At 32.2% G+C, this 27518-nt stretch overlaps 1 protein-coding gene and 1 long non-coding RNA gene across 3 annotated transcripts in view; both read left to right on the top strand.

The window, feature by feature from the left end:
* The window catches only part of LOC126888358 (guanine nucleotide-binding protein G(I)/G(S)/G(T) subunit beta-1), a 77947-nt gene extending 65488 nt beyond the window's left edge, over positions 1–12459 (top strand). For both annotated transcript variants that reach the window (XM_050656535.1, XM_050656536.1), the window contains one exon: positions 7441–12459. In XM_050656535.1, coding sequence (XP_050512492.1) covers positions 7441–7547 — 107 coding nt within the window. In that variant the 3' untranslated portion in view covers positions 7548–12459. The remainder of the gene's footprint in view (positions 1–7440) is intronic.
* Positions 12460–14016: 1557 nt separating this feature from the next.
* LOC126888357 (uncharacterized) lies at positions 14017–15905 on the top strand. The gene is made up of 2 exons (XR_007699525.1): positions 14017–14779; positions 15743–15905. It is a non-coding gene; the product is annotated as an uncharacterized LOC126888357 (long non-coding RNA).
* Positions 15906–27518: the final 11613 nt, after the last annotated feature.

The raw sequence follows: 27518 nt of genomic DNA, 5'->3' as shown, positions 1-27518 counted from the left end.
TTTAGTAAAAACTCGTGCTAGTGCCACGTGCCCAATATTTGGCAATTCAAAAGACATTCTGCCAAATGCATCTCAGCTTCCGACGTACGAGGATGTGATGAAATGTTATTTGGAGGTTCGATTAGAGTTAAAAGGCGACGGTAGTAAGCAACCGCCAAGTGCTACAGTTGCCAAGATTGTTGCGAATAAAGTAGAGCATGTGTGGAAACGTGCTTCTCTACCTATAATAACTCATGAAAGAATAATTAAACTAATTTTGAATTATAATAAAGAATATCAAAACATTATTAAACCCATAAAAGGAAAAATTTCAAAGTTTTTGCAAGCTAAGTTAGATACGTTTCTAGAAGAGTCGAAAAAGCTTTTTGATATATCAACTTGTAAGTGTCTCGTTTTGGAAACTTGCTGTTGCGAAAAAAATAGGAAGATTCCGAAAATAGAATGGCCCTTCTTACAAGACCAAAGATCTGAGAGAAAAATGCAATTTGGAGGGATTGACCAACTTGTGACAAAACAGATACAAAAAAAAGAAGAAAGAAAATACAACATCTTGAAAAGAAAGAAAGAAACCGAAGAGCCAATTCCAAGTACAAGTGGCCTTACAAATGTAAATACTACTAGGCAATACATCATGAATATAAACCAAAGTTCTAATGAAAGTTCAAGCGAGGAGGAATACCAATGTCCAGTTTCAGCAAAACAAGAATCCCATCCTCAAGTATCAGTGTCGAAACCCAAACAGATGCGACTTAGCTTAGCCAACACTGCCAGAATAGCAGATCAGACTGGAACTTCTAACAGGGCTGTAGCTAAAATTGTTAATGCCGTGTTGGAAGACTTTAATCTAATTTCAACAAGTGAACAAACGAACGTAATAGATAAAAATAAAATAAGACGAGAATTACGTAAAAGTCGACAAAAACTACAACAAAATCAGGAAAACAAGACTATTGTAGGTCTATATTTTGATGGGCGAAAGGACCAAACTCTTTCTATGGTAAATAATAAAAAAAATCTTCAACAAGAAGAACACATTTCAATTATAAAAGAACCTAGTAGTATATATTTCGCACATATATCTACAAAAGGAGCTTCTACTGCAGTGAATATAAAAAATGAACTTTTAAAATGTTTAGATAATTATCAGACGGATATAAGTTTTTTGTCTCTAATCGGTTGCGATGGAACAAATGTAAATACGGGATGGAAGGAAGGCATAATTCGTCTTATGGAAACTCATATCGGAAGACCCCTTCAGTGGAGTATATGTCTCCTCCATACAAATGAATTGCCTTTACGTCATCTTCTTCAACATTTAGATGGCGAAACCAAGGGACCTTATAGTTTTTCAGGGCCAGTGGGTTCCCAACTGAAAGACTGCCAACAAATGCCAGTAAAAAAATTTAAAATTATAGACACGGAGCTTCCAGAAGTAACAGCAGATATTCTAAGTACTGACCAACAATATCTGTACAACATTTGTTCTGCTATTAAAAATGGACATTTTTCTGAAAGTTTGGCAAATAAAGATCCTGGAAAGTTATCCCATGCTCGCTGGCTTACTACAGCCAACAGGATACTACGACTATATGTAGCCACCGAAAAACCCATATCAAACCTAGTTATTTTATCTGAATTTATTATGAAAGTTTATGCCCCTGTTTGGTTTAATGTTAAAACACGACCACTGATCTATGATGGAGCACGACATTTATGGAAAGCCATTAGTCTTTCCAGAACTTTTCCACCTAAAGTTACCAAAATAGTGAACAAAGTCTTTGCCGACAATGGATATTTTGCTCATCCTGAAAACTTACTCTTATCTTAGCTATGCTAACCGACCCAAGGCCTCATATAAAGGAATTGGCTGTAAGGAGGATAAAAAAATGCAGAATGCACCCAAGTAATGAAGTGAGAGTCTTTAGGGTAACTTTAATCAACTTAGCCGCTGAGGATTACATAGATTTAATAGACTGGCAAAAAACAGTGATTTCAGAACCACCTTTGACAGTTTCTTTAAAAAATGAAGATTTAGATAATTTTTTAAAAGGCACGTTTGTGTTTGATAAATTCCCATGTCACACTCAGGCAGTGGAACGCTGTGTGAAGTTGGTGACTGAGGCCTCCACTAAAGTATGTGGCGATGAGTCCAGAGACGGATGCGTTCGACTAAAGTTAGAAGGTCGACAAATGTTACCCATTTTCGATAACAAGTCGCAATATTTTGAAAAACGGAATGTCACCTAAATTTAAAAATATATGGGTGGGAGGGTCCCCAATTGGGAGGAACTCCAGGTGCAGATAGCATAGGATTAAGGGACGTGGTGGTCGGATGATTGCGAGAGACGGAAGCTGATGCGTGATGACGAGCGACTGAGAATCGGGCAAAAGAAGGACATCGGGGAGAAGTCATGCCCTAACGGGCGATTCCACCCTGATGCCCTAGTATGAGAGGGGTGGGGTTTAGCTGGTCCCGGCCACATCGGAGTTACGGAGGGCAGGGAGGTCCGATTTAGGGCCAAACTGGTCGACGTGACACTGATGAGGTTTCAGCTCAGGAACCCAGCACTCTTGGAAATGTTTACCTCCGACGTCTGTTTGCAGATTCCCCACCTAGTGATGAAAAAAAAAAAAGAAAAAAAAAGGTGCAGATACCTCCGCGTGGTGGGTTCTGGGTTGATTAGTATATTTTTATATAAAAAATTATACTAATCAAGCGAAAGACTGCACATTTATACAAATATGTTAATTTATGGTATATATTGAATTTTTAAAAATTTGTTTTGGTTCATGGGGCCGGTTAAAATACTTTCTATTTTCTTTAATTTTTTTCTAGTAACATTACTGATTAAATAAAAAAGATTTTAAGGTAGCGCCCCTAATTTTTTTGGAAAAAAAATTTTGACCCCTAAAGTGGCCCCTGGGCTCGGTTAAATATTTTTTTAAAAAATTCAAATTTTCTACCTGCATGAGTAATATCCATATGCACCTTTTCCAAACTAGCGCCCTTTATTTTTTGCGACTTTTAAAAAATTTGCCATTTTCGGCCCACCCTAATGCACATGTCATCTGTATTTGTACTTTATTGAAAGATCCTGTAGATGGCTGCTGTGGTAATGGGAGTTTCGATATTAAAACATCGATGTTCTCAATCCGATAAATCAGTAAAATCGATGTTAGTCGTTTGATACATCATTCGATGTAAATATCGATGTTTTGACATTTTTGCGCATCCCTAAACACAGGAGCATACGAAGCAAATATAAACATAACCTAAACTAAACATAGACCTTGATTTAGACCAATAATAAGCAACTACCGGCTACAGAACAAGTCACCGGTACCGGCTACCTATCCACTACCTTTATTAAAAGATCCTGTAGATGGCTGCTGTGGTAATGGGCGATGTTTCGATATTAAAACATCGATGTTTTCAATCCGATAATTCAGTAAAATCGATGTTAGTCGTTTGATACATCATTCGATGTAAATATCGATGTTTTAACATTTTTGCGCATCCCTAATCGACAGTCCATATAGTTTCAGAATCTTCCACATTTGCTCTCTGTTTATACTATCGGTGGTCTTTCGAAGTCAGTAAACATTATATTTATATTTCTTTACCATTTGCTAGCTTGTTTCAAGATAATTCTTAGAGTACAAAAATGTAATAAATAGTGGAACATGTAGGGCCGGTTGTTCGAACGCTAATCAACATTGATCACTATCAAATATTTAATTACTGTCACAACTGTCAATGTCAACTTGGGTTGGGTTGCTGAAAACATAGTTAATTATAATTATGAGATTAGTTAGTGAATTAACATAACAATTATTAACATAATTGATTAACTAATTTCATAATTGTCATCAATAATTATGTTTTCGGCAACCCAACCAAAGTTGACATTGACAGTTGTGACAGTAATTAGGTATTTGATAGTGATCAATGCTGATTAGCGTTCGAACAACCGGCCCTTAGTGTAAAAGCCTGTTTGATTGTTTCTTAGTTTGTTGTATAGCTCTGGCTTCAGTCTGTTCAATATAATCTTGAACATTATTTTCGATGTGGCCCTCAGCAGTATTATTGCTCGGGAATAGGCGCATCTACTTAGATTGCCCTTTTTGGTACCTCCCATCTTAATGATTACACCCTCGTTTCATTCCTTGGTAGCTCCCTGTCTGCCCATATCTTGTTACAGAGTTTGTGTAACATTTCTACTGATTCGTTTGATCTGTCTTTATTAAATCTATCAGTAAGTTGTCACTTCCACCGGCTTTGCCATTTTTTAGTTGTTTCAGTGTTTTGTATTTTTTTTTATTTAACTCCTATATTTCATTTTCTTCGTCTATATCTAGTGTTGCCTTGTTTTTGGAATATATCTCCTATTGGTACCTCCCATCTTAATGATTACACCCTCGTTTCATTCCTGGGTAGCTCCCCGTCTGCCCATATCTTGTTAAAGAGTTTGTGTAACATTTCTACTGATTCGTTTACATCTGACTTTATTAAATCTATCGGTAGGTTATCACTTCCACCGGCTTTGCCATTTTTTAGTTGTTTCAGTGTTTTGTATTTTTTTTATTTAACTCCTATATTTCATTTTCTTCGTCTATATCTAGTGTTGCCTTGTGTTTTGAGTATTTCTTTGAAATGTTCTTTTCATCTTTGTATTATTTCATGTTCTGTTTTAATTATATTTTCTTGTTTATCAGTGATTTGTTTCTACTTTTTAGTGTTTTTCCTTTAAAATGTCTTTCTATTTTTGATATTTCTTTCTAGTGCTTTTCCTTCTTCAGTTGCTTTCTTCTGTAACATTATTTCTTTGATTTTCTTTCATCTGTTAGTTCTAATGTGTTTCCGGTTATCCATTTTCTGTTGTCTCTGTTTTTTTATCCCAAGAATTTTCGTTTGCAGTTTTTGACATTATGTCTTAAAGTTTCTGCATTGTTCCTTCTCATTTTGGGGCTCTGCTGTTCATTTTCAGTCTTTCTGTGAATTCAATTAATGTTTTTTCTTGTTTAAGAGCTTCGACATTGTATCTTCTTCTGGTACGTCTCTGGTCAAGTTCATCTTTATTTTGACCCTGACTAGCATGTGATCTAAATATCTGCCCGTCATGGTCTCCCTAATAAATCTTGTATTCCATTTTGACTGGATCAGTACATGGTCAATTTGAGTTCTGTATCTTCCACCTGTTATAATCTCATTTTCAAAATTTTGTTAATTAATTTTTTTACTCTTCCAATTCAAAAGTTTGCCAACCTCTGCTCTAGGTGACTTACTATTATTGGTAACTTATTTATATGGTTATAAATTTAAAAATTGGATACAAATATTAATTGAAAGTCAAGACAAATACTAATTGATTGTTCAACTGACTATTTTCTCTTCATTTTATTTTGATTCATCATCATCAATAGTGGTACAACCCTATAAAAGAGCCTCGACCTTCCCAAGTCTATTACGCCAGTCAGTTCTATCCATTGCCAACTGTTGCCAGTTTGCTGCGCCTACTTTTCTACCATCCTCATCTACACCATCCTTCCATCTGAGTTTTGGCCTACACCTAAGTATATCTAGTTCCCACAGATTGTAACAAGGATTCTTCTAGAAGGGTTGTTCTGCTGTGATCTTGCTAGATGTCCTGCCCATATTAGTCTTCCTATTTTTATAAGAGATGCTATTTCTTTACCACCAGATATATCTTTATATCTGTGATATATCTCGTAGTTGTACCTCCTCCTCCAAATACCATTTTCACAGATGCCACCGAATATTCCTCTCAGGATCATTCATTCGAATATAAGCAGAAGGTTTTCATCTGCCTTGTAGATGGTTCATGTCTCCGATCCATATGTCAACACTGGTTGGATAAGGACTTTGTATATCGTCGCCTCAAAGCAACAGTAGGATATGTACATATCCTACTGTTGCACTAGTGCACCGATCAACCAGTTAAGTCATATGGGACCGATGCGATGTGTATGGTATATACGCATACGGTGCACTCGTGCAACAGTAGGATATATACATATCCTACTGTTGCTTTGAGGCGACGATACGGTAATTTTTGTTTTTTTGGTTTAAGTTTCTGCTTCTCATATGTATCTTTCAGTCCAAAATAGCATTTATTTGCTAGGATTATCCTTCGCTTGATTTCTTCCGTCATGACATTCTCCTTAGTGATCAGGGAGCCTAAGTATGTGAATTTGTCCACCACTTCAAAGGTTGATCAACCATGAATTGGTGACCGATGTTTTTGCCTCTATTGTTTCGTGTTGATGCCAACATCTTAGGTTTCTCCTCGTTTACTTGCAGGCTCATTTTTTGAGGCATTTGAGAAGGTGGTATACATTTTTTCTAGCTTGCGTGTTGTGCAGGCAACTAGGTCCACATCATCTGTATATGCCAAAATTTGGGATGATTTATTAAAAATATTTCCTCTGTTGTCTATTCAGGCATCTCTGACCGCCTTTTCCAGAGCTATGTTGAAAAGGAGATACGCCAGTGCATGTCCCTGTCACAGTCCAACATGCGTTTCAAATGCCTGCATTTATCTCAAAATTTCATTTTTGGGCTTGACTACTGTTGCTCTGATTACATCAATATTAATTGAATGGGGCCGCCGAATAATGTTGTAAGTGCCAGATTATTCGCTTTTAAAAAATTGAATAAAAAGTGTTAAAATTATAATAATGGTAAATTTATACATTTTAAGGGATGTATAAACCTTAAAATGTATAAATTTACCATTACATATCGTCGCCTTAGTACTATAACTTGATAACTCCAAAATTGACATTTTTGAGATAACTAGTTCACAAGATGTATTTTATTTGCCTCCATATTGTGTAAAAGCTTGATAACTTGCTCCAAATGGTTAAGTATTTATTTATGATTGACGAAAGTTGATAAAACTCAAATGCCTCTAATATTCAGTGCTAAAACTTGACAAGATAAGTTATCAAGCTATTGTTTAATCGAAATAATTGTGAATACGACATACACTGAATGCCACAGCTAGCTAACTCTAGTTATCTAGTTGTAGCACGTGTTTTTCTGAAACTATTGAGCTTACCACATAATTGCTATCTGTTTATTCAGTTCATGTTAATGCAAAAATTCGAGAATTGTTAGCAGATCTGGCAACCACCAAATTTTCACCAAAACAATGCTTAAAATATTAGTTTTGTTAAAAAGTTCACATCTTTAAACCCGTATATCTCAGAACTACTAATTAATAGTTATCAAGTTATAGTATTAAGGCGACGATATTATAATTTTAACATTTTTTGTTCGATTTGTTAAAAACGAATAATGTGGCGCTTACAATGTTCTTTGATGGCTCAACTGACTATTTTCACTTCATTTTATTTTGATTATACAAAAGTTATTGTTTACTTACTTAATTTAACGATTGAATCTTTTTGTTTCAGGTATATTAGCTGGTCACGATAATCGTGTTAGTTGTTTAGGAGTTACAGATAATGGAATGGCAGTGGGGACAGGTTCGTGGGACAGTTTCCTACGCATTTGGAATTAAGATAGTGATGCCAAAAAACGTTAAATTTCTCACCTGCATCACAATATCTCTTTACATTGCATTTATTCAAATCGAAACTTTTTTATTTTAAGTGTACTATATATATAGTTATATTTTTTCAATATTCTTTGCTTTTTTATTATCTTATTTCTGTTATATAAATAGCATAAAATGTGTCTAGCTTTGTGATGTATTTTCTTTAATTTTTAAGTCGTTATTTTTTGTGACAATTCTACAAATTTTAGGCGCTGGCCCATGTATGTTGTGTATAGTATTTAATATCATTTTAAGTTAATAAATCAGTATTGTTTATGTTGATGATTTGATGATGTAGGTGAGAAATAAGAGGATATTGGTTGTTCAGTGCGTACGCCAAAATAGCGTACCGTTTTTCATTTTGGTTAGTTCCAAGTACAAACATATGACCAAGCTAGTTAAAACAAGTACCGTACTTTATCCTGAACTGTTTTTATCCAGTTGAGCCAGTCTCTCAAATCACTCTCTTTTAACAAAATAAGGGCCAGCTGCGTAAAAACTTCCTTTGGCGAAGAACAAACTGAAAAAAATCTGCTTCTGAACAAACAAAAAAATAGCAGATATGATAAAACTAGTCTTACAAATTTTAACCAAATGTTGAAAGTGTGCCATAATCTCAACTTAGCGTCACAAACAAACAAAAAAAGACCAATGATAGAGTTGATTGTGGCGAGGTTCCTTTGATTGAACAACAGGCAGGTTACGAATCAAATTGTTTGAGATACTGCCTATAAAAATTTTGGAAAGAACAGTGTTCCATTTTTGCTAATACTTTTTTTATCAACACTTTTTTTATTTACCTCAGTGTTTTTTCTATGACATCGCAGTTCTGTACATATATGTTCCTCTGATGATGTTTTTTCGTCTTGTTTTTTAGAAATCTTTAAGGTTTTATCATCCCCCACATGACTATATAGCTTCTGCTTGAATGTAAGTGGTATGAACATTTTTTTAAAAAGCTAAATTTCACTTATTTTTTTGATTTTTGATTGCACAAGCATAATACGGTGTATCTCCCGTGATATTTTCAACGTCTTTTTATAAAATTTCATACCGTATCGCGGGGCATATTGCCATTAAAACTAAGTGTATAATTTTAAATTATTTATTCGAGTGTGAACGTCAGTGAATATGAGAACAAACAATCGTGTGCGTTGGGAGACTTTGGGGTAGGGTTCGCGTTAAGATAAGCTACGAAATCACAAATACCACAATGTCACTGTTGGCAATTTATTAAATAATTCTTAATTGGAAATACACATCCATCCAAGTATTAAGGGCTCAAAATTGTTTGCAGTTTCATTTGATGCACTGTGTTGCATACTTTTTCCTTGTACATTTCTGAACAAATTTTTAATTGACATTGTAACGGTCTTAGAAAACTGAATAGTGGATTTCCTACATACTCAACATTACTGGTTCAACTAAATTACCTCTGTTGACTGCCACCTATGGTCAAGATAAGCTTTAACATATCATCAATACCTGATTGATGTTTTCCCTTGATTCATTACATTTTCTTGCATTACGAGCCCTAACAACTTGTTCTAACAAACAGAAATTTATTGAAAATGTTCGCCTTTACAACCTTACTTATTGGGTTAAAGAACGAGATCAACAATACATTAAAGTCTATCATTAATAATAAAATATTGAAATGGCTTAGTTTCTATGAACTTTAAATTAAATGTTGTAATCAACAAATGGCAAAACAAGAAGAAATCTCTTTCACAATCAAGAAACGGAAACTTGAATACCTTTGTCATATTATGATACATGATAAATGTCATATACTCCAACTGATAATACAGGGTAAAATAGAAAGCAAACGCGGACCCGGAAGAAGAAGACACTCATGGCTTCAAAACTTACGCCAAAGGTTTGGACTAACATCGATCGAGTTATTTAAAAACGCCGCAAACAAAATTAGAATTGCTATGATGATAGCCAACGTCCGCAACGGACAAGGCACACGAAGAATAAGAAGAGTTGTAATCAAGATCTCTGTTGGACTTTCTTTCAAAACTACGCTATAAGAGATGATTGTCTAAACCTTCTAAAATTGATTTTCTAGGCGGCGGTGCATAGTCTATGAGAATAGGGCTTTTCATCGATTGTCATTTGTTTCGAGCTTCTGTCATATATTGTATAATCTGTGTATAATATTAATATACACTGATTATATGACATATGACAGAAGCTCGAAACAAATGACAATCGATGAAAAGCCCTATTTGGAATGCCACGATACAACATTGGAGACCTTACCAAAGTAAACGACCGAGAGGAAGACCACAGATGAGATGGGTTGATGATATTAAAAGAGTAGCCGGAACGAATTGGAAATATGTTGCTCAGGATAGAGACCGATGGAAGGAGTTGGGAGAGGCCTATGTCCAAACGTGGACGATAGAAGGCTAAGAAGAAGAAGAAGAAGACAGAAGCTCGAAACAAATGACTGTGAATGAAAAGCCCTATTGGCCTACGAACAAGTTTCCAAAGAGTTTGGAAATTTATTCCTAGGCTAATTATAATAGAGTTTATGTACCGCCGCCTGGGAAAACAATTTTAGAAGGTTTAGAGGTTAACGTCTCTTATAACGTAGTTTTGAAAGAAAGTCCAACAGAGCTCGGTGCCGGTCAGAGATATCTTCCTGCATTATCTTTGATTTTGGCAATGCCCTTGTTTAATCTTGTTCCTCTTTACATTTTGTAATTAACACACATAATACATATCGCTACCTACATTCTAATACCACATATGAGGATTTTTATTCGAGTTAGAGGTTGATTCTGAGTATATTGCGCATGCTTTACTGAATTATTCTAATCCCAAGTACAAGAAACAATGTTTTTTCGTACTTGGGATTAGACTCATTCGGTAGAGCGTGCGCAATATACTCAGAATCAACCTCTAACTCGTTTCGCCTAAAAATCCTCATACGTGGTATTAGAATGCAGGTAGCGATATAGGAAATATGTTGAAGTCTCATTTTCAAAAGAGCCAGTTTATCATCGTTTTTTAAGGATGGTATGTTCTCTGGTATGCCATCTCTTCAAAGGTGTCCAGAATTTCCTTTTCATCCTGCATTACTACTCTATTTCGTCGTATTGAATAAATATTTTATCAAAGCTTTTCGCTAGAGTTTTGTTACAAGTTACAAGTAACTGTCAAGCAACTTAAAACTTATAACTAGTTGTCAAAATTATTTATTTTATACACGGTAAGTACAGCAGACCCCCCTCTATAACGAGAACTGAAATGGCATACTAATTACCTCGTTATAAGCTGATCTCGTTATATCAGACAACAATAATATTGAGCATACATATGAATATGTAGTTTTCTAAAACACTAACTTCCTATAGTGAAGCCATTCCGAGCAATATAAGATATTAAATATTGTTTGAATGGCGCTGTTGAAAAATATTTGGTGGATAAACAGGATGATGTTGACTCAATAAGCATACAGATTTTAGGCATTTCTGTATACAGGCATCTTGGGTATTTATTTATAGCCATCACAGCGCCAAAAACAGGTGAAGAAACATGCTCTTCAACCTCATTTTCCCTCGTTATAAGTAAGGATGCTTCGTTGTAAAGGTGTTATAATTCAATAGGAATTTCATGGAACACCTAATGTACCTCGTTATAAGCGAAACCTCGTAATACCCTTATTTGTTATATATAGAGTATGCTGTAGATAATTCTGAAAATTAAGTTGCCACAACATTTTCGTTTATTTTTTGATCAACACTGTAATCCAAAGTTTGTAGAAACCAAGCTATTTCAATATTTTGTTATTAATGATAGACTTTAATGTATTGTGGATCTCATTCTTTAATCCAATAAGCAAGATTGTGAAGATTAATGTTTTCGATAAATTTCCGTTTGTCCAAACATTTAGTTGTTAGAGCTCGTACTCATTTTATCTGTATAAATTCTAATTCTAATTGTTACTATAAAGACTAATGTAATCATACCAAAGAAAAATGCATTTATCTTTTACCAGGACTCTTGTGAATGCGTACTATTTCTTGATAAGCATCGTTCGTGTTAATTACTGATTCCTATTCCTCGAAGAAGAAAGTGTGTAGCAGACTGATTTGTGATTTGGCTTTTCTTCTATATCATTAATCCCCTAACCAAGAATTTCCTTTTTTTATTATTGAAATTCTGAGGTTAGAACCGCTCCGGGGTCGTGGCTGAATGTTTTTATATTAATAGGAAAATACCACAGACAAAATAAATATATAATTGAAAAATCTGTTAAATCATTGCCTACTGTATAATTTGACATTTTCAGGGCACAATTTTAAGCATTGATGTAGCATTTTTATTTGTCTCAAGCTGTCTAGATTTCTGTGAAGCAAATATTGCTGCTTTTTAAAAAAGTAGCAATAACTGCTCGAGGCACAAATTTTATTCTAATACTTATAAATATGGCATATATTTTTATTTGTCTGCATTAAATGGGTGCCGCATGTAAATGATTAACATCTCGTAGCTTAATAATCTCTTATTTCTAATTAAAATAAAACATCTCTATTCTTTTTGATACCATTTTGTCTCGAGAACTTCATCGTCGAAGATAAGTTATGTAGGCAATTTAGTCGAGTAAAAGTTGTTAAGACGAAAGTAATTTTATTTTAATTGAAATCTGCGGATGCTATAGTTGTGGCTCGGTGATTTACATGCGGTGGACATATAAACTGGGAAAATATTTACCTGATAGGTGATTGTGCAGTTTTTTCAAAACGTAGTTTAGAATTGTCATTTTTTTATTGTTAATGATTTACATGCGTATGATGTATGAAATACTATAGCAACATATATGTTATATTGTAATGTACCTAATAAAATAATTTAAACAGAATAGTTGTTGTTTTTAAATCATCTTCCTTAAGAGCGTAAGTGCAAAATTTCGAGCCAATGCTTTTTAAATGCATTCATTTTTTTTTAATCTTGATAAAACTAATATATTTTTGAAAAATTTAAGTGCAGAATGAAAGACTACATTATTACCGAGAGCAGAATGTTCCTTAGAATAAACAAAAAGCTTTTTTTTATAAGATATTTGATATTAAAAATCACACTCAATTTTTTCTTATTTTTCACCCCTGTATCTTATTAAAACAAACATAGAAGTTTTCAAGAACTTTCGGCCCTCGGTAATAATGTAATCTTTCATTCTGCGTTCATTTATATTTTTTAAATATTTATTTTCTCAGGATTCGAAAAAAATAATTGCATTTAAAAAGCATTGGCTAGAAATTTTGCGCCTACGCTCAATTTTTTTCATTACACTACCTATACTACAATCACAATAAAGATGCACTAAAAATAAACAAACCAAGACACATTGAATGTTACGAAGAGCTCTCCCAAATCATAATTTACAATGTATATACATTGTGTGTTTCATTAATAATTGTCCATACAGTAACTTGAGAAAGCTTAGCACAAGATACGAAGATTTAACCTAAAATACTTAAATAAAATGTGGTTCCTTACTGAGTTACAGGGTGTTCTATCTAGAAATTTAAGAACTATTTTTGCTCAACATTTTAAAACTATTCGACGTATCCTTTTCATACTTGGCAGGAAGTATAGGTACTGTACAAACTACTAAATTATGTTAAACAAACGTTTCTGGCTATTACCAGAGGCGTACGACGTGGGAAAGTGAATGGTTGACCCTTTCCAAATTCTACGCCACTGGCGGAATTGCTATTTTAGTTCAATTTTTGGATTCTTCAATACTTTCTATGAAAATAATATACTCTTCATTCGTAACGATAAAGTCATTAGTTTTCAAGGTCTTTGAAATTAAAAATGAAACCACACAGTTATTTTGATTAATGTATTGTGTCACTTCATTTTTAATTTTTAAATATCTCGAAAACTAATCATTTTATCGTTACGAATGAAGAGTATATTATTACATAAACATAAACAGTATTGGAAAATAAAAAAATTACACTAAAATAGCAATTTCGCCAGTGGCGTAGAATTTGGAAAGGGTCAACCAGCCACTATCCCCTGTCTTACACCTCTGGTAGTAGCTAGAATTTTTTATCTTAATTTAGTAGGGTGTTATTTTGTACCTACTCTTTCTGCCAAGTATGATACGCCAAATAGTTTTAAAATACTGGGTACAAATAATTTTTAAATTTTAATCATATGAATCTATCATAAATTAATCAAAATAACTGCCATTTCATATTTAACTTCAAACATCTCGAAAACTAAAAGTTTTTAGGTTAAATCTTCGTATTTTGTGCTAAGGTTTCTCCAGTTACTATATGGACAATTATTAATGAAACACCCTGTATATTGTAAATCCCAAATAATGATTATAAGATAAGTTTAGATATACATTGTAAATCATGATTCGGAAGTGCTCCTTGTAACATATTCAACATGTGTTGGTTTGTTTATTTCCAGTGCATCTTTATTGTAACTTTAGTATAATACCAAGTCAATTTTAACACCTAGTACCACGTGTGGCGAGTCAAGGCCTTTCGATTTTCTGCTGTATTTTTGCGAAATCTTCAAAACATTAAAAATTGTGAAATGCCCAGTTAATGAGTTGCTGCTTTCGAAGAAGTGGGTGTATACGAGTTGGGCGTATATGAAATATCTAGATGAGTTGCGCCGCGGCCCAAAACACTTCCAGCAAAGCTTTGAGCTTTTGAAGACAGGTGGCGATGGTAGTTAATACAATATTTAAATAAAACAAAAATAAACGTTCAAAACATTATTATTATCCTATTACAGTTACTATAAAATACTTCCAGTTTTAAATTATTCTAGAAAATGTTAATTTACAATGTTGTCAAGCCACCATTTTGTGGGAGTGTGATGTGCAGAGGGGCCCAAAATTGGACGATCTTTACGCGTTTCTGCTATCCTGATAAGAAATTTTGTAGAGAGAAGTTAACATTTACGTAATTAATTATTTAATCAAGAAATGTACTCAATAATTGCAACATACTGAACATACTCCGTGACCCGTGATGGTACTTGACATTGACACATGACAATTGAGATTTTTTCACTTTTTTGCAATAAATTGGTAAATAACTTTTAAAATCACGTTTTGAAGCAAATTTTATTTAACTTTTAATTAAAATGGCAAAACTTGGAGGTGTAACCACAATTTTAAAAGGAATTTATCAAGATGAATTTAAATGGTAATGTATTATAGTGATGACCGCTATCCAACTTTTTATAAACAACAAAATACTTAAATTTCTTCATATTCAAGTAGTTTTACCACTATAAAGATACAAAAAATAGTTTAGTAAGGGTCTTTTAGTATTCTACAAATAATAATCATTGTTTATGTGCATAAAAGACTTCGCAAAGAAATTTAAAAAAATACTAGAAGCAAGGAGCAGTCTAAAGAACCAAAGATCTAAAACTTCTAGAGTTCTAACTTGGAACCAAAATTATGGTCTTGTCTTTCTTTATTGTGTCCGGACATGTCATTCATAGAATTTCAGCCCAGTAACAGGCTACGGTTCCATCTTTGTTGGAGAGCCACAAATCTTCTAGGTACACCGATGAGGACAGTTTCTGCATGTAAGAAGATCTCCCATATTCTGTGTTTATCTATAGTCACAGTTCACATCTATGTTTATTTTCCCCCATTTTACATTTGATTCTACTGGAGAGAGCCCCTGTTCTTATCCTATTCATAGTTTTCCACGTTTTAAAGTCTAGAGACTGGCTGGTCCATTGAACCTGAGGAAGAGGAAAATACTCAGGCAGTTCATCCTGCACTGTTCCATGGATTTTAGTCGCTTTCGTGGTGTTCGAGTTTTGTATAGGGCATTCGGCTTGTCCACGATCTGTTTAATTTTCTCTATGTGCTCTGCAACACCTCTGCATGTTGAGGGTTCTGCAAAACCCGCTGTTTTTATATAGATTTGAGAGCTGTGTTGGTTTCATGCCCACCCAATTACCATCTTGCATGTCTCATTTAGCACAGTATCAACTTGTTTGCAAAATTATGGTGACAACCTAAATCTGTGCCTTCTACAATTTGCAAGACAAACAGACAATAAATGAATAGACTAGGGGAAATCTAAAATATGCAATGTTAAATTATTTTACAGCAAGTCATAACTTTTGTATATAATTTTGTTTTTCAGGGCACTTGTCAAATCTATAGGATTATTCGCATTAGGAATTAGAATTGCCCAAGAATGTGCAGGGATGGAACTACTGCCAACTCAGTCTTAGTGCAGAATAGATTAGATTATAGTTTTTGTTAGAGATAAAATATATATGTAAAATAAATAAAAAAAACTTAAATTGTTTATTTATTCTTTGGCGATTTTGGCCCACATAGAATTAGAAACAGTTTAATTCCAGTGAACTAGAAGTTATGATTTTTATAGAAATGTCTTCAAAAATGGTATTAACACTCTCGCTGCTAATTGTAACATTAACACGTTCATTGCCACCAGTTAATTACTTGTGCATCAGCTGTGACGCCCACCTTTTTTTTTCTGATTTTTATATTGAATGTTTACAATGAATAAAAAACGGTATTAAAAATGTGATTTTATTGAAAAAACATAACACTTGATCATTAAGAAAAATACACCAATGGGTGTAACCGGCAACTCTAATGAAAATCTCATTGGAAATACTGATTGCACCCATGGGTGTAAATCAAAGGACATCGCACACATCTTATGGAAAATATAATGTCACTCAAATTCAATAAAATTTATACGATTAGATTCATTTTAAATTAACGATCAATTCTTATCATTGCGCCAACTCTTAATTATGATTAATTACGGCGCAAATTGCAGTTAAAGTTTATCGAAATCACATTTTTGGAGTCCATAAAATGTTAGTTACAATCATTATTGCTCTGAGTGCTATTCATAACAGCTTAAATCCCGCTGGGCCTAAGCGGATTAGTGAAACTAATCCGCTGATTTATGGAGTACCGAAAATCTGGGTATTTTAAAATATTTTTTCTCTCTCTAACTTATGTACCTACCCATTTGATTTCAGATTTATTTATATCAATTTCTGCTCTTATTTTTGAAAATAGAGAGTTGGCGCAATGATAAGATTTGATCGTTAATTTAAAACGAATCTATTGGTATAAATTTTATTGAATTTGAGTGACATTATATTTTCCATAAGATGTGTGCGATGTCCGTTACAGTAATTTTTGGCGATATGGTATTAAAAAACAAAAAATACAACACTTAAATCACTTAGGGCGAATGATATTTAAAAAAAAACACTCGACACAAAAACCAGGTGATCCAGTGCAAACATAAATAGTTGCTTTTCTTTTATTTTGCCTCCTCCACACTATTCACTCCTTCCTTAGGACTTGTTTTACCTTTTTTGAAGCATCTCCTGTACCGTAATTTGCTTCAATTGTTTTCTCTATTTTTTCCAATTTGTGCTCCCCAAGGTCAATTTTATTTTCAACACCACCCTCTGGCAACATAGTCTCCAAAATTAATAGTAAGAAATTATATAGCGACTTTCCGGCTTACAACATTAATGTACACTTGCTGCAGCACTGGTATAGTTTTGGCGTACGAAGAAATAATTAAATAATTATTGGCGGCGAGAGTGTTAAAAACAGTAAAAATGGCAAAACAGTAGGTCCAGCCTGAATCCCAGTATAAAGCTTAAAATGTATAAAAAAACAGGACACATACCAAAACAATAGATACTCTCTACCTTTTGCGTTATCCCTAAAATTAAAAACACTAAAGGCTGCAGTAAATACAGAACAATACCATTATTAAGTCAAGTTCTTAAATTATTCTTGAAAATAATACATGGTTGTGTAACTAAAAAACTGGAAGAAGGAATAGATGATAGTCATATTGGGTTCAGAAACTGACTAGGAACTATACTACATTTACAATCAAGATGCAGTAGAAATAAACAAACCAAGACACGTTAAATGCACTCCCAAATTATAATTTACAATGTTATTGCATTGTAAATTCCAAATTATGATTTACAATGTGTATACATTGTAAAATATGATACGGGAGTGTTCCTAGTTATTTGCTTGTAATGTGATAGTTCAAAGAGGCATGGATATGAATGTTGAAAAAGCATTTGACAATGTAAGACATGAAAATCGGTCCAAATTCTAAAAATAAAAGAGACTTACGAATATTAAAACTTTACTGGAATCAAAGAGCACAAAATGTAATAGATAATACAAAGAGATATGCAGGGATATGTCTCCGTTATTGTATACTATATGGTTTTTCGAAGTCTATGAAGCATATAAATATATATTTCTGTTGTCTTAGCATTTTTGGACTAGAACTAGTAAACTGAACAGGGCTTCTCTCGTTTCTATGCTGGCTCTGACACCCAAACTGATCGTCTACTATGATTTTTTTACAGATTCGGCTATGTATGAATTTTAATAAGACTTTCCGCATGACACACACTCGTTGCAGTGTTGTGAGTTTGCGGGTCGTGGGATCAATATTGATTCTAGCCAGTATTCAGTGCTTTTCCTGTATCATAAATGTGACTGAATAAAAACAAAAATATTTCTATGTTTTCTTCGCTGATTAATTCTAACGTCTCTGGGTATTATCCATCTGGGGCTGGGCTACAGCTGATGTATAATAAAACTTCAGTTTAATAATAATTTTACATATATTTATAATATAAACTCACACAGACACACAATATATTAACCACTTTAATAAATGTTTTACGATATAAATATTTACCGACATTTACAAAGCCAGTTCTGACGAATTTGATACGAAATATAGTATCAAAGATTCCTACTGGGTGTACCATGCCGATAAACAATAATTATAATAAATAAAAATATATAAAAATGAAAAGAATTTATAGTTCATTTAGGCTTTAGTAAGTATATAAAAATTTGGCATGATCTGACTTCAGTTACAAACTATATACAAAAGTACAAATTGTATAAATTTTTCAAAATTTGTTAAGATGTAGATGTATAATTTAGTAATAGCCTTTTATGAAAAGAGTATCCAAGAATATTATATCTTTAAAAATCGAAAAACTACTAGACCAAGGCTGATCAGTTTTGAGGTGGATGTAAGAGTACTTTTTGATGTAATCAAAAATTCTGATTTTTGCAGAAAAAGTTCTGTAATAACTTCAATAATAATAATTGACTCTCCCTCCCTTTCAAATACTTATTTTTAAATAAAATATTTAAAAATGATTAAAAACAGTTTTTTATTTATTTCCCTCTCTTTGAAATACGTCGGGAATATTAATAAAAAAATTAAAATATTTAAAAATGATTAAAAACTTCCGACTGAACTTAGGACCTTCATAATTCGCCTAGAAAATCTTTATAATATAATAAAACAGTCCACAAAAGTTCATTAAAATCGATTCAATAGATTTTGCATAATAATTTTGCAATCTGAATTAAAAAAAAATGAAATTCTTTAAAATCTTGCACAACAAAAACTGAACCGTATAGAAGCTTGGTATTTTTTAGATATAGAAGAGCACTCCACCTACCCAACGAACTTTAGAGAATTGAAATCTGATTATTTTGGCGGCTTTAGGAATTTTTGGCTTATAAACAAATGAAATATTTCGGTAATTAGTGGTTTAAATTAAATTTATATAACTAAATAATGGAAAAGACTCAGTAGCCGCTTCTTTTAAAAGAAAAAAGTTGAATTACGAGCAGTGATTTCTGAGATACAGCCGGTCAAAGTTGACCGGCATTTGCGGCAAAGTTATAAACAATAGGATGGTAATCTTTGAACCATTACCTGACTCTTGTGATGCTCTTTTGCATAAGATATTCATAACTTACATTATTAAACCTTAAAGTAGTGCTAATCAGCTGCAGATTGAAATTGATACCTCCGTCCATTCAAATCTAGTCTAATACCTCTTTTAGCATAATAGCGAATCATATGGTTCCATTAAACACGACTTGAAGTGTCTTAACTGCTCTAGCTGCCACGGGCAAACGTACAGCCGGTTCCTAAAAAAACTGATACGACTCTTAGTAAGATTTGATCATGTTGAGCAGTGTATTTGATTGATCTGACATTATATTTATTATGACATACAAATAATAAAATAAACAAACAACAAACAACTGATTACATATTATGTTAATTCATAAATTGTACTAATTATTAAGGTCTAAATGTTTATATTATTTTAAATCTATCTAAACTTTTATATTAACTATATAAATGATAGTTTTTACATCAAATAGATCACATAATTATTGTAAACGTGGATTATACAACAAAACAAATTAATATTCAATTCAGCCCTGTAACTTATTAAAATAAATATTATAGAAGTTTTCAGGGACTTTCAGCCCTCGGTAATAATGTAGTCTTTCATTCTGAGTTTAAATTTTTCAAAAATATTTATTAGTTTTCTCAGGATTCGAAGAAAATGAATACAATTAAAATACATTGAGAATTTTGACATGCGTCACAATTTTGCATTAACTCAATGTAAAATTCTAAACTGTTAAATTCCAGCTTCCCTAATTATTTGACATCAAAAGACATTAGAAACTATTTGTAGAGGATTGAAATCTGTATTGAAAACAACTGTTAAAATTGGTCTACGTAATTAAACATATTCAAAAATTTTGTAAAAATGTAATACATTTCAGTTTTCAGCCCAAACTTAGGCCACACACAATGCAATAATGTTCACATTTTTGAACTGTCAATATTTTTATTTTATCATCTATTGTTTAAAAACAATACAGTTGATAAGATACTCTCAGTTGCGGAGAAAGTATTAATAATAAAGATTAATAATAAAGTCTAATAACCGTGGAACAGAATAAGCTATCTGACAAATTTTAAGATTTGGCAGTGACATTGACAGTATGTAAATATTAAGTATTTATCCTTCAAAATACACTGCTCAATTTTCTACAAAATACGCTTCAAGAGTCGTATCAGTTTTTTTTGGAACCAGGTGTACAAATATTCACAGAGCAATATTATTAATCTCTAAGAAGAAAATACTGACACAGCTATTAACTTAAAATTGATTTAAAATTACATGATGAAAATTTGGAGAATAATTTTCAAGATGAAGATTTTGATGACGTAATAGAAGATCCTTCCAATAGGGCTTTTCATTCACAGTCATTTGTTTCGAGCTTGTGTCATGTGTCACATAATATTAATATATCTACGTCATACGTTATTGGTATATACAGTGATACAAACCAAAGACGTATGACGTAGATATATTAATATTATGTGACACATGACAGAAGCTCGAAACAAATGACAATCGATGAAAAGTCCTATTGACAGCGCAAGAAAGATGCTTTCAATATGAAATAAATAATAATTTTTAAACCAATTCTAAAAAGTAAATCTACTAAAAAAATGATATTGTTCTGAAGTTCATTTTGAATGATGGAAAAAAATATAAAAAAAATTTCTTTTCAAAAACATTTATAGCTTACCTAGATTTTTATCTGTGCGGCTGGAAAAAACTCTTTATTTACTGGGACCCTAATAAGGAACATTACATGTTTAAAATTAAATTCTATGTAATAGTACTAAACCTTTTGCTAAAATTAGACTTAGTTCACAATATTCTTGGATAAAATGTTGTATAAAACGTTAAACATTATTCTAAACATTAATATTAGAAATTTCAAGGCTTACTTACGTATAATAAAATTTGGTTTACATGTTATATACAACTTTCCCTTTTCAATTCCTATTATATCATAAAATTAATTTGTTTGAAATGAGTAACTACGTTCAAACCCAAGATAAGCTTGTCATTGGTTAGAAATGACTTTCCAACCAACGACAAGCTGCGACGATACGACACACCCACCGATCAGGCGCCTAAGCTTAGCTTGGGTTTTAACATAGTATAGCAAATAATAATTGATATGATTTATCAACAGTTAACCTTTATTTTGTATATTCGAATGCTCAAATTAGGCTTTAGGAAATATTCCATTAATCGAGATGTTATTTACTCTTTTGTTAAATAAGGTATTTGGTTTCGTTATATACTCGTGAAGTATATTAAATAGGAATATAGTGAATGGTTCAAAGTACTTTTTGACGGCAAAAGACGATTTGTTTCAACTTATGTATATGGACGCCAATCCAATTTCGATGAATAAGGGGGTTGAGCGAAATGTATACAGTAACCGCCACCCTACTAGATACATAGGAACATTGAGCTATTACAGTCCTGGACCTGCAGTGTTTATTTCTATGGCTAGTGACGTTTAGAACTTCAGAAAATGTATAGAAACTGAATATTAACAGAGAAAGTTGACAAACAATAGATCAACTATATTTGACGTTTATAGTTGTCGTTTTGGTAAAGTTGTAAAAATTTTAAAGTATTGTAATAATCTTGGACGGGTCCGGTCCTGGAAATCGAAAGTGAACAACGTGAAAAATTTAGCTCCCATAAAAATCAAAAATTAAGTGGTATAAACAAATAATAAATATTAAAAATAAGATAAATAGTTAGAGGAAAGTGCAGTGTAAGACACAACGCCAAAAGCATTCAGAAAAACTGTAAGTTAATGCATGCCTAGATTAATATTCATAAAATCAAAAATCCAGTACCTAATATTTAAGCATATAATCAAAAACTAATTAAAATAAACCACGAACAAAAAACTTGTCGAGAATAGATTAAGACCAGCCATTTAGCAAAATTAAACATAAAAGTCAGGGACGGCTTTGGAAAATTTAATCAGATGGAAGATAAATTAAAGATGGTAGTAGTGTTTTCTCTGAACCGTCCAGGTGGGGCCAACTTTAAATAAAATAAGGTTACGGGTATAATCCCACACGAATGAACAATAAAAGGAGCAAACCGGAGCATGATAATTCGTTTGACAAAGAGGAAGCATTTAAGAGAAGTAAGCCAACAATAAGAACACCACCCCAAAAAGACGACAAAGAAAAACAAGAAATGGATGAAATTAAGAAAATATTAGCAGAACTGAAGCAGGAGATTAAAACAGAAATAAATAACTTTAAAAAGAGAAATGAAGGAAGAAAATAAGGAGACCAGAAGTGATATAAAGGAACTAAAAGAAGAGATAACACAAAATAATGAAGAAATAAATATTATAAAACTAGAAATCCAAAAAATTAAAAATGAATGGACTAAACAAAGACACGACTTGATAGAAGAAAATGAATTGATTAAAAAAGAAAATAAAAAGATAACAGAAGATATAAAAGAACTCCAACGGGCAATAGAAATAATGGATAAAGACAAAAGGAAATAATTATTAGTGGGTTCGAAGTAGATACTGACGATTCAGCAGCACTGAAAGAAAGAGCAGGAAATATGATTGGAAATCATTTAGGAGTAAATATTAATATTAAAAGAGCATGTAAGATTGGAATTAGAACATGCTTAATAGAACTAGGATACGGAGAAGAAAAAACAGCCATTCTACGAAATAGGAACAAACTAAAGAATGTTGAACCCAAGAAAATATGAATAACACTAATAACAGAGGACCTTACAAAAAAAGAGAGAGAAAAAATGAAATCTCTAAGAGACAAAGCAAGGGAGATGAGAGATAAAGGAAAAACAGTGAAAATTGAGTACAACAAAATTACAGTGGATGGTAAGGAATGGAGATGGAACTACAATGAGGAAAAAGTAGTGGAGGTAGCGAGTCCAAAAAATTAGCAGAGCAACAGAGAAGAGACGAAGTAGAGGCCAGACAGAGATCAGAAAACAAGGAAATTACGAATATACTGGACAGTGAAAATAAAAGTACTTGTTTAGTGATAAGATTAGGTTTAGGAATTCAAATGGTAAACATAATAATAGAAATAGGATGGGTGGTGGAAATATTGGTAGTATAAGTAGTAGTAGTAGTAGTAGTAGTAGTAGTAGTAGTAATAACAATAATGAAAAATCAAATACTAATTTTGTAAATGACGAATCAGAACAAATAGGAATAGGGACATGGAACGTGACCTCTCTAAATGGAAAGGAAATAGATAATATGTAGCTAAACTAAACCCAAATCCGACACCCGAAAGGGTATAAGGAAGGGGAGAAAGAAAGAAAGAAAGTAATAATCTTGGTGTTTGAATAGTTATTTTAAAGCAGAGTAACAATACTATTAATTATTAATGCATTTTTTGTATGAAACAACAACTATTTTGAATAGTTTCTTGACCGTAACATGAGAGGGTTGAAAGTCACATCTGAGAACGGACCGGATATTAGCCCATAAGCATAGCAATTAGGTGCCTACCCATGTATCTAGTAGCGTAAGTAGCGTAGCGATTACTGGATATCACAAAAAATTTTTACTTGATTTGTATAAATGCTGCCATTGTTATTTTGTTCTAGCTGCTGGTGATCTGATAACTTAAAGTAAGAGTAAATAACAATGTTCAATAAATACATCAATTCTAATTAAGTAGCAAATTAAACATAGTACAAATCTTTTACATAATTTAAAAATGTATAATATTTATGTATAACATAAAAAATTTAAAAATATAACAACTAAAAATATACATAAAAATAGCTGCAAATTAATATAGAGATATATATTAATTGTTTAAACCTCTCAGTTGATTTGCTGCCAATTCAAATCTTTGTACAAAAAAAGTATACCAGTATACCTTTTTATCGCATTAATATTTTATGAGCTAAAATGACACACACAAACAATAATTTAGACAAAAAGTAAAAGATTTTAACGAGATATGGATTCAACAAGACTCAGATCAAACTCATTTTGGTGTAAATGTTTGACGTTATTTAGATCAGACATTTCCCGGACGCATCTAAACATTCCGTATATGTATTTAGAACCTAGGAGTTTTCTATTGGTTCGTTGCAGCATGCGGTCATATTTTACCAATGGGCGGCGAGGTTCCAAACGCATATACGGAATGTTATTCGGTGCCAAATTCATATACGGAATGTTAAATATTCGTACACCGAAAAAGATAAGTTTTTATTAGTCTGTTAAAAGGAGATTGACTTTAAAATACTTGTTACTGTATTATTAAATAAAAATAAAACAATTATAGTATTTGGAATGTTATTTGGTGCGAAATTCATATACGGTATGTTAAATATTCGTAGAACAAAAAGACGACTTTATTAAAGCCAGTTAAAATGAGAGTGGTTTTTAATAGTATATTATGCAACGAGCATTTAATGGTGGTCATTATGAAGCGAGTATAAGGGATACGAAACGAGCCGCCTAGCGGCGAATTTCTTAGAGTACGAGCGTCATGATGATAATTAAATGCAAGTTGTATACACGATTTTTTCTATGATGATTCACAAAAAAAATATATGAAAATTTATTAATTTTGTAACGCAAACAAATTAAGTAGTTTGTCAGTCTGAGAGTTGGTTTACATATTGAGAATTGTCAAAGCGTATGTATTTGACTCGCCATTGGTTACTGCGCGTGTGCCACTTTTATCGCGAATGTCATATCGCGATTCTATTGGTTAAAATTTTGTATCTTAATGAAAATCTGTATCATAATGAAGTTCATTATGATACAGGTAGTGACATCATAATTGATATATTATAGTATGAGAATAGAAAAATTATTGTTAATGTATTATTAAAGATCCACAAGGAAAAAGGTTTTCCTGTAGTTGGCAGTATACGTATACCATATAATACAAAAAAAAAACGAAATCCTTTATAAAAGGTCTATATTTAAAATCCCTAAAAAGGGGTACATCACAGAACTAGTTTTCGATTGGTTGACCAATCATCATCAGTGCTTTCCTAAAATGAATATAACCTTTTAAAATGGTGCAAAGATTTTAAAATTTTGACTACGGTTAAAAAAAGTTGTAGGTTATATTCACGTGATCTTACATGCTAACCAAAATATTTGTAATTATGTAATATATTATGTAAATAAAATTTGTAATATTTTGACGGTTAGCATGGTAAGGTCACGTGAGTATAACATACAACTTTTTTTAACGGTAGTCAAAATTTTAAAACCTTTACACCATTTTATAAGGTTATATTCATTTTAGGTAAGCACTGATGATGATTGGTCAACCAATCGAAAACTAGTTCTGTGATGTAGCCCTTTTTAGGGATTTTAAATATAGACCCTTTATAAAGGATTCGTTTTTTGTAATATATGGTATACAGCCAACTACAGGAAAACCTTTTTCCTTGTGGATCTTTAATAATACATTAACAATAATTTTTCTATTCTCATACTATAATATATCAATAGGGCTTTTCATCGATTGTCATTTGTTTCGAGCTTCTGTCATGTGTCACATAATATTAATATATCTACGTCATACGTTTTTGTTTTGTATTATTGATTATTGTATATACCAATAACGTATGTCGTACATATATTAATATTATGTGACACATGACAGAAGTTCGAAATAAATGACTGTGAATGAAAAGCCCTATTATGATGTCACTACCTGTATCATAATGAACTTCATTATGATACAGATTTTCATTAAGATACAGATTTTTAACCAATAGAATCGCGATATGACATTCGCGATAAAGGTGGAACACGCGCAGTAACCAATGGCGACTCAAATTATTATTATTATTATTATTAAATACATACGCTTTGACAGTTCTCAATATGTAAACAAACTGTCAGACTGACAAACTACTTAATTTGTTTGCGTTACAAAATTAATAAATTTGAATTGTTTTTTTTGTGAATGATCATAGAAAAAATTGTGTATACAACTTGCATTTAATTATCATTATGACGCTCGTACTCTATAGGCGAGTATCCCTTATACTCGCTTCATAATGACCATCATTAAATGCTCGTTTTTTTTTGTTTTGTGGCATAGACTTGGGTGTCAATTAGCCAGTCACAACTTGTTTGTTTTCTATTCATTCATAAAGAAGGCAATGAGGTCCTTAGAGTTTCATAGCAAACTCTTCCACAGCTCTCTACTCAGTTCAAAAGCTGCAGTTGGCCTCTATGGACTATCCAAGTTGCTCATCACATTATATTATATTATATTAAAAATTATATTAAATAACTACATTAAATGCTCGTTGCATAATATACTATTAAAAACCAGTCTCATTTCAACTGGCTTTAATAAAAATCGTCTTTATGTTCTACGAATATTTAACACACCGTATATGAATTTCTCACCAAATAACATTCCAAATACTATAATTGTTTTATTTTTATTTAATAATACAGTAATAAGTATTTTAAAATAAATCTCCTTTTAACAGACTCTAATAAAAACTTATCTTTTTCCGTCTACGAATATTTAACATTCCGTATATGAATTTGGCACCGAATAACATTCCGTATATGCGTTTGGAACCTCGCCGCCTATTGGTTAAAATATGACCGCGTGCTGCAACGAGCCAATAGAAAACTCCAAAGGTTCCAAATACATATATGGAATGTTTAGATGCTTCCCGGATGATGTCTTTACCCGTACGTCATCATTTTAAGCATACGAAATAAGTCGGAAATTTACTAAACGCAACAGAAATTGACAGAAAGTGGGTATTATTCCGATAACGGGTTATAGTATAAAATTTGACGTTATCAAATAAATAGAATGTCAAATTTAAGTTTTGCTTTAAAATTTTGGTGCATAATTACAGCTACATTTGAAGCAGCTTAATAATTTTTTTTATTATCATTGATTAATAAATAAATAAACAATTTATACAAAAATATGATAATATATTTTCTTTTTGTTATTTTATTCACTTTGGCGGAACATTAAACACAAGCATTCTTAACTGTGTCAACAATGAGGTTATTTGTACGTTGTCAAAATTTATCGTAAAATAACATAAACTTATCATAAAATTTCTAACTCCAATATAAAATTAGTTGTGAAAACAACAAACTGTTTGTATACTATAAAAAGCTTCAAAATGCAA

The sequence above is a fragment of the Diabrotica virgifera genome, chromosome 7 (genome assembly GCF_917563875.1).
Source record: "Diabrotica virgifera virgifera chromosome 7, PGI_DIABVI_V3a".
Taxonomy (NCBI): Eukaryota; Metazoa; Arthropoda; class Insecta; order Coleoptera; family Chrysomelidae; genus Diabrotica; species Diabrotica virgifera.
The sequence above is the reverse complement of the archived record's forward strand: the minus strand, read 5'-3'. Positions and strand labels throughout refer to the sequence as shown.